The sequence below is a fragment of the Colobus angolensis genome, unplaced genomic scaffold, assembly GCF_000951035.1.
Source record: "Colobus angolensis palliatus isolate OR3802 unplaced genomic scaffold, Cang.pa_1.0 Scaffold71, whole genome shotgun sequence".
Classification (NCBI taxonomy): domain Eukaryota; kingdom Metazoa; phylum Chordata; class Mammalia; order Primates; family Cercopithecidae; genus Colobus; species Colobus angolensis.
The window spans coordinates 11,403,095-11,418,208 of record NW_012120821.1 but is presented as its reverse complement, the minus strand read 5'-3'; the positions used below and the strand labels follow the sequence as shown (position 1 = coordinate 11,418,208).

At 43.3% G+C, this 15,114-nt stretch overlaps 1 protein-coding gene across 3 annotated transcripts in view; it reads right to left on the bottom strand.

Moving 5' to 3' along the window:
* Window positions 1–15,114, bottom strand: part of CDK5RAP2 (CDK5 regulatory subunit associated protein 2) — a 201,248-nt gene that overhangs the window by 50,722 nt on the left and 135,412 nt on the right. For 2 of the 3 annotated variants that reach the window (XM_011927417.1, XM_011927418.1), the window contains exons 21-23: window positions 11,711–12,128; window positions 6,129–6,360; window positions 1,861–1,983 (exon numbers count right to left, since the gene is read on the bottom strand). In XM_011927417.1, coding sequence (XP_011782807.1) covers window positions 1,861–1,983; window positions 6,129–6,360; window positions 11,711–12,128 — 773 coding nt within the window. The remainder of the gene's footprint in view (window positions 1–1,860; window positions 1,984–6,128; window positions 6,361–11,710; window positions 12,129–15,114) is intronic. The other variant, XM_011927419.1, reaches the window with a different exon arrangement.

Below are 15,114 nucleotides of genomic sequence, written 5' to 3'. Positions count from 1 at the left end.
ACCTAAAGGAAGCATTCCTAATATAGTATTTTTATTGTACACAATTTGCTATGATAATTAGTCAATAATAGCCTTGAGGGTGGAGACCGTGTCATCCATGTCTGTTTCTCCAGTATCTCGCACAGGGCCTGCGACAGAGAATGTACTCAGCAAGTACTTCTGGCTGAACAAGAAAGAGAAAGGGGAGCTGGGGAGGGAGATATCTCTCAATAAGGCTTTCTTCCAGTGAATCACCCTCCAAGACAAGAAAATATCTTTGCTGTAACAACCTCATGATAATGGAGTTTGGTCTGTACTTCACGACAAGAAGCGTGTTCACTCATGGAAATAAAGATTAGTTCCCAGGACTTTCCTTAAGTAATTATGAGGCATCACTAATATCCCCACTTTACAGAAGAGGAGGTTGAGGCTTAGAGAGCTTAAGAATTTGCTAAGGGTTCAGCGTAGGTAAGCAGTAGAGCCCTTCCTCCAAGCCTGGCAGTCTGCCTCTAATGCTCTGAATGCTGCTTCCCAAAGTAACACTCCTGCAATGGAATCTCCTGTACCAGGGTGCATGAGCAAAGAGAGAAAGAGTTCTTAACACTCAATGTGAAGGCCAAGGTGCCTGTAAAATCCTTTATTCACATCCCAAGTATCTGTCAAGGGCCTCATGAAAAAGAAAACAGCAGTGAAGATGTCAATACGCAGCACCCGGCCTCAGCTGGGCAACAATTAAAAGGTGGAAGTTCAGGCAGACGCAACTCATGTGCAAAGTTCTGGAAGCACATTCGGAAAAATGAAAGACGTTCAGTAATGAAGGGAAGTACTGACAGGGAAGGGGAAGCTGTCAATTAGTTAAGAAGTTTGTATTAATGACTATGAAGAAATCAAAAGATGTCCCCAAGATCATTTATGAATATTTGCATTATAAGAAATACTGTAGTTCTACAACTTTCCACAATTCAGTTAAGGGGGACTTTATTGCCTGGTAGAGTAGCTTTCTCCTCAAAGCCCAGAACACGCAGAAGCATGTGAACATGTATTCACTGCAGTGACTCTGGACCTTGCAAAAGTATACACCACTGGAAACAGTGTATATACCACAACTCAGTATTTTTCCAAAGACTGGTGTTCCCATGGCCATCCCATGACAAATTTAGGATTCTTGAGGACAATTATTTCTAACAGAGTGAGTTAGATCTGGATTAATAGTGATTTTTTTTTAATGAATGGGGAAAAATATCTAACATAAAAAGAATGTAGGCATTCGTTCATTCTGGTTCAACGAGAACATGAGTATTTGTTATATTATCTTTTGCGCTTATGTATGCTTCTAATACTTCATAATTTTAAAAAGAGAGGAATACAACTTGCCTGTGCCCTCACCCACATATCTGCACCTTTTTCACTGCTCTGCCTGGCTAACCCCACAAACCCAGTCTCAGCCTCAGGCTCTCCTCTGACCCACTCCTCCCGGGCACACAGGCCAACACTGAACACACCTCAGCAACAGGCAGCCCCGCTGAATACTGACAGGCTGTTGCAGTGGTTGTCTCCCCTGACCTGTGGGGTCCCTGAGAGCAGGCTGTGTCTTTTCATGTTGAACCACCAGAACCCAGCCCACTACCTGGTAGAGAAGCATGTTGACACATGGACGGGTGGGCTCTGACATCCTACTGTACTTTGACTCTTCTCCTACTTACCAGCTGGGTGACCCTGGGTCAATTATTTCTTAAACCTCAGCTTCCCATGTGTTAGACTGGAATGATAATAATGCCCCAAGAGGGCTGCTATGGGCTTAGTAATAATTTTAGATGAAACATCCCAAATGGTGCCTGGCACATGGAAGGTGTTCAGTACACATAGGGATTGAATTCTGACCGATCTCGTAGCTTGTTTGCTGATCACTGTCCATTTCCTTGTCTCTCCAGGCAGAAGATGTGGTTTTAATTCCTTTCTGCTCTCCTGGGTTGTCCTGGTAGGCTACTCCCACAGGGGGCTGAGCTACAGGCAATCACAAAGAGAAAGAAAAATAAATAAAACCGTAAGACTTGAAACTTGGCCAAGCAACTGAGAAGAACACAAAGATACAACAGGGAAAATAAAAACACTGGGGAGGCAAAATGCAATTTATAAGATAAAATTAATCTATCGAGCTGCCATAACAGGACATAAAAAGCATAAATATACTGCAGCTTGTCTGAAATGGTTTAAGTCCAGGCCCTCAAAAAGCTGAGTGAGAAAATGAATTCTATCAATTCGTGCCCATTTTTCCCAAGAAGACAGAGGTCCTAGGGTCTCCTGGGCAACGGTTGAGGTAGCACCTGGGGTGGAGGCACCCTGGTGTCTCAGTAAAAAATAAAAACAGTATTGAGTGTAAATGGCAAGCTAGGAGCCAGGCATGGTGGCTAATGCCTATAAACCCAGCACTTTGGGAGGCCGAGGTAGGAGGGTCACTTGAGGCCAGGAGTTCAAGACCAGCCTGGGCAATATAGAAAGATCCCCATCTCTACAAAATATAAAAAATTTAAATTTGAATTTTTAAAAATGGCAAGCTATGGGGAAAGTGCCAAGGCCTCTGTTGAGCTGAGTTACCTTTGCCATAAAATCTTTCCTCCATGAAGGTCCCCACAACCCTGTACTGATTTAGTTAACTGCCACCTCCCCCAGCCCACATCAGACGGGGAGCTCTCAGAAGGCAGAGACTGTATCTGATTTATTTCTCTCCTACCCCCAGTGCATGAGGCTGGAAACCTAGCAGGTGCCCAGGGAATGTTCACTGAATGAATGAAAAGATGCCTGGATGATGGTTGAATGGATTAGAAGAAGGTAGATAAGGAGGTGGTAAGGGAAGAGCAATTCCGTCAAAGGTCTTCTTATCTGGAAACCTCAACTATGGTAAACCCAAAAGAAAACCTAAAATTAAAGGAAACATATCTTTGGCTATGGATCACCATAAAATGCATACAAGAAGTATCACATACTAGGCTTTGTGAAACAGTAAAGAACATGGGCTTTGAAATTAGGCAGGCTGATTCCCATCTAGCTAGAAAAGTTGGTCACAGTGTGACTGTAGCCAAGTCACTTTATCTCTGAAACTGCTGCCTTAACTATAAGATGGTAGTAATTTCTGTATCTGCCTCAAAGGACTGTTGAGAGAACCCAATTAGATCATGTACTTAGAGTGTATAGCAAGACTCAGTAAGTAATAGGTGCTTGTTTTATTAATACCACAGTATGTCCAAGACTCCAAAGTCATCTCCAATCCCTGAACCACTCTAGAAATCCTCTAATCTGATGCAACCTCCCACCCTGGTATTCATTCCCTTCATTGGCAAGTCCCAAAGAACATCAATATCCTCTCTGAACATTCACCTCTCCCCATCACTCTAAGGGAACTTGGGATGACCCCAAGGACACTGCTTATCCCGCAGCCTTCAAAGTTGTGGTCATTTCTTTCCCATAGCTCTTATATCATGGGCCCAAAGTGTATAAGTGTCTTTGCTCCTCACTGCCATTTCTAGATCATTCTCTCTCTTCCCTGAAAATTCTACCTTTGCACCTAATGCTTCCAGACTATACCACCACCGACCCCACTTTACTGTAATCATCCATGGTCCCCTGATTCACTGAATCCCCTGAGGTTTGGTGACAATGTGGCTCCTAACCGCCTTCCTTCTCTACATTGCTTTACGGTATAATTCCTCAGCGCTGTCTATGCTTGCTGTCTCCAATCTCTCTCTCCTGCATTCTCTCTCTGGAACCCATGCCAATCAGACCCCACCCACTCCATGGAAACAGCCTCCCTTCAAGGACACCAACGACTTCCACATTGTTAAATCCCAAAGTCAATCGTCAGTCCTTGTCTTACCTGTCGTATAGCAGTATCTGACGCTGCTAATCCCCTCCTTACTCAGCTGGGAAGTCATCCTGTCTTGGACCCCTCCTACCTCACTGGCTGGTCTTCCTGGTCCAACCTTTAACCACTAGAGAACCGCAGTTTCGATTCCTGGACCTGGTTGCTGTGGCTCCACGTCATATCGCTTCAAATATTACCAATATATTACTATTTCTTAACTCTGTATCTCTAATCCAGACCTCTGCCCTTGACTCCAGACTCATCTGTCTCCAATTGCCTATCTGATACCTCCACAGAGATGGTCAACAGGCATCTCAAATGTCCAAATCAGACCCCTAATGTCCCCCTCATGCTTGCCTCTCATGCAGTCTTCAGTCTTTCTCACCTCAGTGAATGACAACTCCATCCTTCCAAAGGTTCATATCCAAAGTGATCCTTTAAAGCAGAGGTTGGACTACCTTTCTTAAAAAGTCAAATAATAAATACTTTAGGCTTTTCAGGCCATAGGGTCTCTATGGTAACTACTCAACTCTGCCATCAAAGCACAAAAGCAAACAGACTATGCAAACAAATGGGTGTGGCTGTGTTTCAATTAAACTTTATTTCCAAAAACAGGAAGTGAACTGGATTTGGCCCACAGGCTGTGGTTTGTCAACTCCTACTTTTCTTTTTTTTTTTCAGATGGAGTTTCACTCTTGTGTCTGCTCACTGCAACCTCTGCCTCCCAGGTTCAAGCGATTCTCCTGCTTCAGTCTCCTGAGGAGCTGGGATTACAGGCACATGTCACCACACCTGGCTAATTGTGTATTTTTAGTAGAGATGGGGTTTCACCATGCTGGCCAAGCTGGTCTCGAACTCCTGACCTCAGATGATCTGCCCGCCTTGGCCTCCCAAAGTGCTGGGATTACATGTGTGAGACACCGCGCCCAGCCTGTCAACCCCTACTTTAAGGCTTAAGTCAAATCATGACTCTGCTGCTCAAAACCCTCCAAAAGTTTCCAATCTTACAGGGTAAAAGAGTCTGCCTGATCTGTTGCCTCCCAGACCTCATTTCTACGACTCTCCCTCTTCCTCACTCCACTTCAGCCACACAATTAGCCTCCTTACTATTCATTCATCTTCCCCTGTTCACAGCAGCACCAGGGCCTTTGCCTTTTTCCTTCTTCCCAAAATGACTAGAGCACTCATTTCCCCTGTTTCCCTTCAAATGCCATTTCACCACGGGGGCTCTCTAGCATTCGTGACATGAGCAAATCCTGCCCCTCCTCCACATTCCCCACACCTGAATCTTGCTTCATTCTTTTCCATGGCACTTATTTTCTCACATGTTATACATATGCTTATCAGCTTTCTGTCTTCCCCCCGACCCTACACACACACAAGAATGTAAGCTAGACACAGAGACAGTGACTTCATCTGCTTTGTTCACTCCCCTCTCCTCAGTGCCTAGAATAGTGCTTGGCACACAGAAGAAATGAATAAATAAATAAAAGATTACTTTTGTTGTTCTTGTTATGGTGCTGCTGCCATCTGCTTACAGAAGTTCAAAATTAGGAGTCAACATATGCACATTTGTGGATTCATGAGCCCTGAGAAAATGATGTAAAATGCTACTTATATGCTCACCTGCATCATTCTGTGGGAGGGCCCTCAGCTTTCTTCAGATTCTCAAAGGGTTACTGGTCCAAAATCTCTAAGTACCACTGTCCTAGACTAGAGGACGCCACTAGACACATTTCCTCCAAGTCTCTGGATCCTAACTATTTAGGGACATTTTAACCCAGGGGCTTTCTGTTGTCTTGCCTCCCAGGAGAGCAGAGCCAGCAGGTTCAAAGAAGGTGGGGAAGTGGGTCTCTTCTAGAGGAAGACACAAGGTTAGTAAGGTTTGGAATTAGCCCCAAGTTGGCCTGGACATTCCAGAGAACTCTGCAAAGTAGATCCTCACTTGCATACCTCTGACGCCACACGCCAGAGGCGTCCACAGACAAAGCCAAACACAACTGGGGCATCTGCAGAGAATCCTAAGTGAAGGCAGCAGCGCCCCCTCAGACCCATGAGCACTACAAGTTCCCTTTATCCAGACTCCAGGGTAAAATGAAAGCAATGGATTCATTCTCCTTATTGTGTTCCCTCTGTTGTGCATTTGTCAAGAGTCAAGATTAATCACTGCAATTCATGAAATTTATACTCAAACTTATTGCAATTCTAAACAACAAGGTTGACATTTCAAGCAGTTTTCTATCGAGCCGTTTGTCTAGCTCACAGGGAATACATTTTTCTTGGTGCTTACCATTCAGCAACATTTTGTCGGGCGTTGGCCTCCCCTCCATCATTGCTTCAGCCAGAATTAACTTTTGGTGAAGTTGCTTATTACAAGTTTTAAACTCCTTCAGCTCCCCCTGCAGCTCCAAGATCTGGCTCTGCAGCTGCGTCACCACCTCCTGGGTGGCAGGGAGACGATACGTATTTCTTAATGACTGGGATGGTTTTATTAGGATTGGCAAGCGCGACTTCTTAGCCTCCTGAAAACACACATATGCAACAATGAATACACTTTGAACACACTTCCTTTGGTTGCACAGTCAACATTCTCATGCCAGCCTTATAAAACGGAATTCGAACTGGCTGCCCAGACTTTTCGGTCCTATAATGGCAGCTATGTTTATCCACCAGCCAAAGAGCTTGTATCTTGGCAGGTCCCTCCTCTGATCATCAAGGGCTAAGCTTCTCCTCGCCACCCTCCTGGCCCTGGCCCATTGTCTCTCTGGACAATCCAGATGCTCCATAAATGGCAGTTCTTCTTCCAACTTTGACCTTCTGGGAAATGTTATTTTGCTCCTTATCTATTTCCTCATTTCCCAAACATTCCTCAGTCTAATCTAATCTGGCCTATCAACCCCTGCTAGTCCACCAGAATCACCCCTTACTTTGGTGGCTACTAAGTTGCCAACCCAGGGGATATTTCCCAGGCTCAGAACTCCCAGTCATCCTCATTCATAATGACTTATGGGCACTACAGAATCAACTGAAAATTCAACTCTTCAGCTTCATCACCCCATGCCTCCACTGAAAATCTATGCCACTTCAACAATCTCTGTCTCGGTGAATCGCATGACTATCCATTTACTACACAATCTAGAACCATGGGAATAATTTTTAAGTTTCCCTTTATTCTTGTCACCCACTTTCACCATTCATCAGGGTCCATTAATTATAAGTCCCAGGTTGTCTCTCAATTCTTTCAACTCTTCTCATCCTCCACTGCTACCACTCAACTCCAAGATGCTGTTAGTTCTCACCTAAGTCATAGCAACAGTCTCCTGGGTGGTCTCCACACATTCACTTTTGCCCTCTCTAAGCCACTCTCCATGCTACAGCAAAAAGACAAACCTACTGCTCCTCTCTTCTGCCTAAAACTATTTTAATTGCTTCCCAGTTCTCTCAAGACAAAGGTCAAGGTCCATACCACAACCTACAAAGTCCTGCAGGACCTACAGCCTGAATTACACCCACTTTCACTTTACTCTGCTCTTCAGCAACAATGACCTTGGTCCCTCAAAATGCCTTCCTTCCACCTCAGGACCTTAGCATATGCCAACCCCTTTGCCCAGAACACTCTCTCCTTCCCACTTCCCTGACTAACTCTAATAGCATTCATTAAGACTCAGCTCAAATGGGCCTTCCTCAGGAAAATGGGCCTTGATTTCTAAGACCAAGGCAGAGCTCCCTATTACACACTCACTGTCCTCTACATATCCCCTCAGAGAACGTTAGTTATCATTTTAATTAAATGCCTGTGAAATTATCTGTTCCTTGTCTATCCTCTGCACCAACCTGTAAGCTCCAGGGTTAAGAGGCTTTGCATATCTTGGCCATACTCTCTGTATAGCTTCTAGCATAAGAACTAGTACACAGTAGGTACTCTACAGCTATTTGTGGAATGAACATATAAACAAGAACTTAAGAGGCCAAATGGGGGTCTCTTTCAACTGGGGAATTTTAAACATTCAAAAGTTGGGCAGAGGGACTTAAATCCAGACTATATTTAAAGAAAGACTACAACTCAATAATAAAAACAAATAATCCAATTAAAAGATGAGTAAAAACTCTGATAGTCATTTCTCCAAAGGAGATATGTGCATGGCAAATAAGCATGTGAAAAGATGCTCAACATCATTAGTTACCAACGAAAATGTCTATCAAATCACAATAAAATACCACTACTTCATACCTATTAGGATGGCTATAATCAAAGGACAACAACAAGTGTTGATGAAGAAGTGGAGAAACTGGAACCCTCACACACTGCCGGTGAGAACGTAAAGAGGGTACAGGCGCTTTAGAAAACAGTCTGGCAGTTCCTCAAAAAGATTAAACAGAGTTACCATCTTACCCATCAATTCTACTCCTAGGTATATACACAAGAGAAATAAAAACATTATCACCCCCAAATTTGTACATGAATAGCAACATTATTTCTAATAACCAAAAGTGGAAATAGCTCAAATGTGCATCAACTAATGAATGCGGTATATCCATATGGATACACTATGGAATACTGTTTGGCAATAAAAATAAATAAAGTACTGACACATGCTACAACGCGAATGAAGCTCAAAAACAGTATGCTAAGTGGAAGAAGCTAGTCACCAAAAACCACGTATGGCATGATTCCATTTATATAAAATAATCCAGAATAGGCAAATCAAAAGAGACACAAAGTAGATTCGTGGTTGCCTAGGGCTGGGGTGGGCGAGTTGGGGGGAAATGGGAAGTGACTGTTAATGAGCACAAGGTTTCTTTTGGGATGACGAAAATGTTCTAAAACTGTTGTACAACTCTAAATTGTACAATACACAAAAAAAAACCCCACTGAATTGTATACCTTAAAGGGATGCATTGGATGATATGTGAATTAAATCTTAATAAGGCTTTTTTCTTTTTTTAAAGTTTTTAAATAGCAGAGGAGAAGGAACCCAAGAAGAAAACAGAAAATATTTGAGACCCAAGAAATGAGATCACTGAGGTCTCTTAAGAAGGAAAGAAGAATAAGGGCCCCTTCTTGAACATTCTAGGATATAAAATGCTTTCAAGCACACTTTCCCATAATCCTGAAGTGAACTCTGCAGTCCCAGAACTCACAGGATAAGAGACGTTATCATGCTTACTTTCCAGATGAAGAACTGAGATATCAAACAACTAGTCCAATGTCACAGTGCAAGAAGGTTCAAGAGTCAGACCTAAGACTAGCTCTTCAGGGTCCAGTGCTCAGTTCAGAAAAGTGAGATGCTTTCTGCTCTGAAATTTCAGGTAAGAGGAAAGAGTAGGTTCAAGGATAAGAACAGTTTGAGGTGGCAAAAGGAGACCACGTGGGAGGAGGTGGATGCCTCAGCAAAGAGGGCTGGAAAATAACAATCATTTGCCTGGTCCTCAGTCTCCACCAATCTTTATTCCTGGATCCAAATCTGTGTGTCATATGGCAGCAGAAAAGATATCTGCAAGTGCACAAATGCCAAAGCCAATTTCAAGCTGGAACCTAATGTTCGTTCTAAAATAACACCACACAAAATGCTACCTTATGGACTCTGAACAGAGTCCCACCTACCACATTATTAAAGATGTCACACTGGAACTTCTTCCTTAGGAATGGAAGGGAAACAGGAACTCACACATTCCAAGCTCCTACCATGTACGAGGTACTGTACTAGACACTTGCCAAAGACTCAAAGCAGGTAAGTGGCTAGGCCCAATGCAAACACATGTATATCAGTAAAGTCCATCCTCTTGTCTGTACTAAACAATTGAAAGGATACCTGGTCTCCTTGTCTCTATAACTAAACAACTGGAAGGATATCTGGTCTCCTTGTCTTACCCTCGGGCTGCAGTGATATTCCTTTTAACAGGATATCAGAGTCTCCTATTAAAAGAGGTAAGCCATAGGATTATCAACTTCTTAACTACCAAAGACCACAAAGAATATCATTAAATTTCCTTCTACTTTGCATAGACTGGAGGCCATGGTGGTGACGGGAGGGCTCTTCTCTCCCAAAGAAAGGCAGGTTTATAATATCTCTGTCTGCATCTAAAACCAGACTTTAGTTTATATCCCTATCACTCTACTTACCAGCTAAGTCACTCTGGACAGTTTTCTGAGCCAATATTTCTTCAAAAGTAAAATGTAAGTAATACCTACCAAATTCATATTCTTGTTGAGAATATTAAGTGAGATTATATATATATATATATGTATATATACACACACAAACACACACAGAGTATCCAGCACAATCCCTAACAGGTACTAAAAATAATAAACAAATACGGTTTCCTTCCTTTTGAAGACATAGCAAGAGGAACAATTTCAAACTAAAAAAATATATATTTTAATATATTTGGGGGAAATTAAGTCCATTCAATTCTCCAGTTTTCCTGAACACAGAATAATATCTCTCACACAATGAAAAATTCAAACAAAAAAACCAAACAAACAAAAGACACCTAGTTTTCCTGATATACAAGTACAAACTGAAGGAGCTGGGGCAGATGAGAGCATTTCTATTCTAGCCAAACTGCACAAATTTGCATTTCTAGTACCGTTAATATAATGGCAGTCTCTCTCTCTCTCTCTCTCTCTGTCTTTCTCTCTCTCTCTCTCTCTCTCTCTCTGGTCTCTACTGATATCTTTAGAAAACCCTTTTCTAGAAATTACAGTTTTGGTGCATAATTTAAAACAATCAAAAGCAATTTTGCTAATGATATATCTAACTCTCTTTTGTATGCGCAAAAGCAGTAATTTAGTGGTCAGAAAATAAACTTAATTCTCCATTCTGATGCTATAAAGCAGTGTGTACAGTTGATTTCTCAAATACAAAACACCCATCAGAAACAAGAATATCAACAGCCTTCACTGAACCACTATTAGAAACACGACCTATTTCCTTCTCTCCCAGAACACATCTCCCTTCTATGGGGATTCTTGGCCGTAGGGTGGCGGGGGTGGGGGGTTCAAGTCATAACCTCAAGAGGATTTTCATAAGGGTCCAACCAAATATTGCCAAAAGAACCTGGTTTTAACAATCTGGCATATTTGACAGGATGTGTAGGGCTTAGAGACAGTATATAAGCTGAAGGAAAATCAACATGCAGGCATTCACTCAACAAACCCAGACTTTATCATTTCACACCACCAGGGTTGGAAGGTAGCCTGATCCAGGGAAAGGGTGTGGCTGTGCAGTCAGGTACAGTGGGAGTCTCAGCTCAACCACTGGTTAACAACAGGAACATGGGGTGTGGCTTCCAGATCTTTGATGAGTGTTGTCAGGATAAAAGATTATAGACGAAGCCCTCAGAATAATACCTCTACTACACAAAGTCTGCACAAGATAAAACCTAGGTTCTCATCCCTACCCCTAAAGTCAGGTTATGACCATTTGACTGCAACCTGCAAAAGCAAATGTTCATCAATACAATGAAAACTGTATAGATTTTGGGACATCTCCACAATGCAACCTTATGTAGCCATTACAAGGAAAGATGTTCCTCATAACATGAAATAGACGGCTATAGACAGATGTATAAACAAGACCTCACATGTGTCTTTTCTAAGGAAAACACATAAATGTCGCAATATACAGATAAATTAGATAGGGCTGAGATGGAGGAAGACAGACAAAGGGAGTGAGGGGAAGGAGAGGCAGGGGAAGGTCAGTGAGGACACACAGCTCTGGGTGGAGGCCAGGGTAAGTGCAAGCAGAGGGAGACACTGGACATTCTCATCATATAAATGGGAAGAAAGTGGTAAGATTAAAGGTGATTTTTAAAGTTTTTTGTTTGTATAAAGTAAGTACATAATTAATACATGGAAAAACTTACTCTATTGGTCCCACCAGGGAGGGAAAGGAGGGTAGCCTGCCACCCAGGCACCCTGTGCAAGTTCTCTGGCCGATGCTCTGCTCTGAGTGCAGTGTTGATTGGTTTCTCTTCCCAAGCCTCTCTCACTGCTTCGTGCTTGGATCTGAGCAGGTCGCCCTCCGTGGCCACAGTCTGCACTGAGGCATCTTTCAGCTCCACCTTGGGCACTTCGCCTGCCTTTACTAGCTGGGCCTCACAAGACAACTTCAGTTCATCATGTGGCTTGGAAAATGAGTTGGTTTGGACAAAATGGACAAGTTCACCTTTTTGCTTGGGTGTCTTCTCAGTTTTACCACCAAGGTGTTCTCCAGAAACTTCCTGCTCTGTCAAGCACAGATGTCCTAGAAGCAGTTCCCGTACCACTTTCAGAAGGTCTGGCCTGTTTTTCCAAAAGGGAAGGAAGTAGAAGAATAAAGCTTTCTACTAGGCCTTGTCCCCTAGCCAGTATCCCAAGTTATCCCCACCTACTGTTGCCCAGATTCCATCAAAACTAAATACAGTGTGTACCCACAACGTGCCAGGACCCACATCCAGTATTTTATCCTGTGTAACCTCACAGCAACCAAACAAGGCAGGTACTACCATGTCATTTCAAGGATAAGAAGAGTAGAATTAATTTGACACAAGGTACACAGCAAGTGGGTGAGTCACATGAATATGTGAATGCAGGCTGGGCCCAGGTAGAAGAAAACAGGATTATAAGGTGTCCATGACAATTACAGGGTCCTCCCTGACTCTACCCCACCAGCCAACCTCCTGGCCCTGGCCCCATTTCTATATTCAGGAGCAAGTATGGCTTTAGACTAATCTGGCCAACCTGGCTGGTCCATCGATGACCTAATCCATCTTGGTGCACAATGGGTGCTTAACAAAGAGGTGTTAATGAAGGAATATTTGTATACAGGCATAGTAGAAAGTGCATTGGCTTTGAAGACAGATACAAATCCCTTCATATTCTAACTCCGCAATTCTCTGAAAAGAAGATAAGTATTCCTCCACAAGACAGCTATGAGGATTAAACGAGATAGTGTATAGGCAGCAGATACTTTCCATGCTCCTTGTCACATACCCTTGGCACACCTCTGACTTCAGCTGCTGCTGTGTGGACAGTTCCCATAGACACAGTCCCACCTCAAACACCCTCTACATCTCTGCTGCCTTGGGGCTTTTTCCCCAAGCTCTATAAGCAAGCCAGTAAAGCAGTATGGAAGTGTGAAACAGTTTCCATTTCTGGGGAAACCCTCAACCAGTGGGAGAAGACAGCTGTTGCGTAAATGTCCCAGTGTCCCATCTTTCAGATGGACCACACAGGCCTAGTAATATACAGTCCCTCAGAGGGTCCCCAGCAGTAACCAGATCATTACCGCACCCTTATTGGTTCTGCTTTCATTCCTGTCTTACTCTCCCTGAGCCCTCATTCCTGCTCCCTGATGTCAAATCCCAAACAAATCCCTTATACTCTAATCCGAATCTCAGGCTCTGTTTCCAGGGAAGCAAAACTAAGCCAGCATGTAAAACACCTGGAATGGTGCTCCGGTGGAGTAACTCAAGAAGACTCCCTTGTGTGTTTCTTGTGCTGGGCACTGCAGTGGCCACTGGTCCCAGGAGGACATGGACTAGTTTTAGAGAAACATATGTAAACAAATTATGGTTACAGGGCAACCATCCCAGAGTGCCCCAGACTGGGGGTGGCAGGGAGAACGACAGCGGAGGGTTTCTAACATCAATGAGAACAATCTAAGCATGGAAGCCTCGAGGAGGGGAAATGGAACAGTCTAAGCAGGGAAAACAACAGGAACAGAGTCAAGTGGCGAAGAAGGGGTGAGGCTGGAAAGATGGGCAGGGAAAAAACGAAGAGTCCTGTACAACACATTGAGAAAAAAAAAAGGAAGGCCACTGAAACGCCTTGCGATGGACCGGGCTGGTCACACAGGTGCTTCAGAAAGGTGACTCCAGGCCGGGCGTCATGGTTCATGCCTATCATCCCAGCACTTTGGGAGGCCAGGGCAGGCAGATAGCTTGGGCTCACGAATTCGAGACCAGCCTGGGCAACATGGTGAAACCCTATCTCTACAAAAAATACAAAAAATTAGCCAGGGATGATGGCATGTGCCTGTAGTCCCAGCTACTCGAGAGGCTGAGGTGGGAGGATGGCTTGAACCCAGGAGGCTGCAGTGAACTGAGATCGTGTCACTGCACTCCAGCCTGAGCAACAGAGCCAAACTTTGTGTCAAAAAAAAAAAAAAATCAAGAAAGGTGACTCTGGCTGCTGCTGCATAGAGAATGGACAGAGAGGCCTCACACACAGAGGAGCTCCCCTCATGCTGGTCTAATCACAGAGTAATGACTGCAAAATATGCACACCTAAAAAATAGTGTAAGGTACACTATAGGGCTCAAAAATCAAGATAAAAGTATCCAAAGATCAGAAACAGGGGAGAAAACCCACAGCTGTAAGAAGAGGGCTATTAAAAAGACAACAACCTAATGAGAGAATTCACAATTGAGGAAACAGAAAACAATAAAGCAATCTGAAGAAGATTTTTAAGTAAGTATGTTTAAATCATCTAAAAAATAAAGGGAAAAAAATCATAAGAAGACAGAGTTATGAAACTGGGACATAAAATTATGGGAAAATAAATGGGGAAAGTAGAGAGAAGAGACCAGCTGGAAAGCTGTTGCTAACTCCCAGGAGAAAGAAAATGCAGGTCTGGGTGAGGTGGTGGCAGTCAGCAAAAGAAGGGGACAGAAGGTCCTCATTGGTGTTAGTTCTTTTTTCTTCTCACTTCGGTTTCTACTACCTGTTCTATTTCTAGAAACCCTGTGAAACAGTCAGGCTGTACTCTACAACTCCTTTAACATACTCTGACCTTCCCTTCCTCCGATCTTTGCTGCCACTGGCAATGACAGGCACCCCTGTGTTGTCTTTCCCACTGAGCCCTCTGAGGGGAGGGAGAAGGCCCTCTGCATATCCAGATTTCTATTATCTAGATGGGGGCAGAGTCAACTCCATTTAAATAGCTATAGCACACCAAAATGGGGTTAACAACAAAATTTAAACGTATGGTACATTTTTCACCTCTAATGTGAAATTATCTAGATAACAGAAACAACCTCAAACTATAGTAAACCCAGACTTTCAAAATATTTCTGGCATTTCAAGCTTCAGGAGATGTTAAACTAAATTTTCCTTTCCTTCGCCTCTTTAATATAGATAAAAAATAATGACAATTGTTAGGCTGGGCACGATGGCTCAAGCCTGTAATCCCAACACTTTGGGAGGCCGAGACGGGCGGATCACGAGGTCAGGAGATCGAGACCATCCTGGCTAACACGACGAAACCCCGTCTCTACTAAAAAATACAA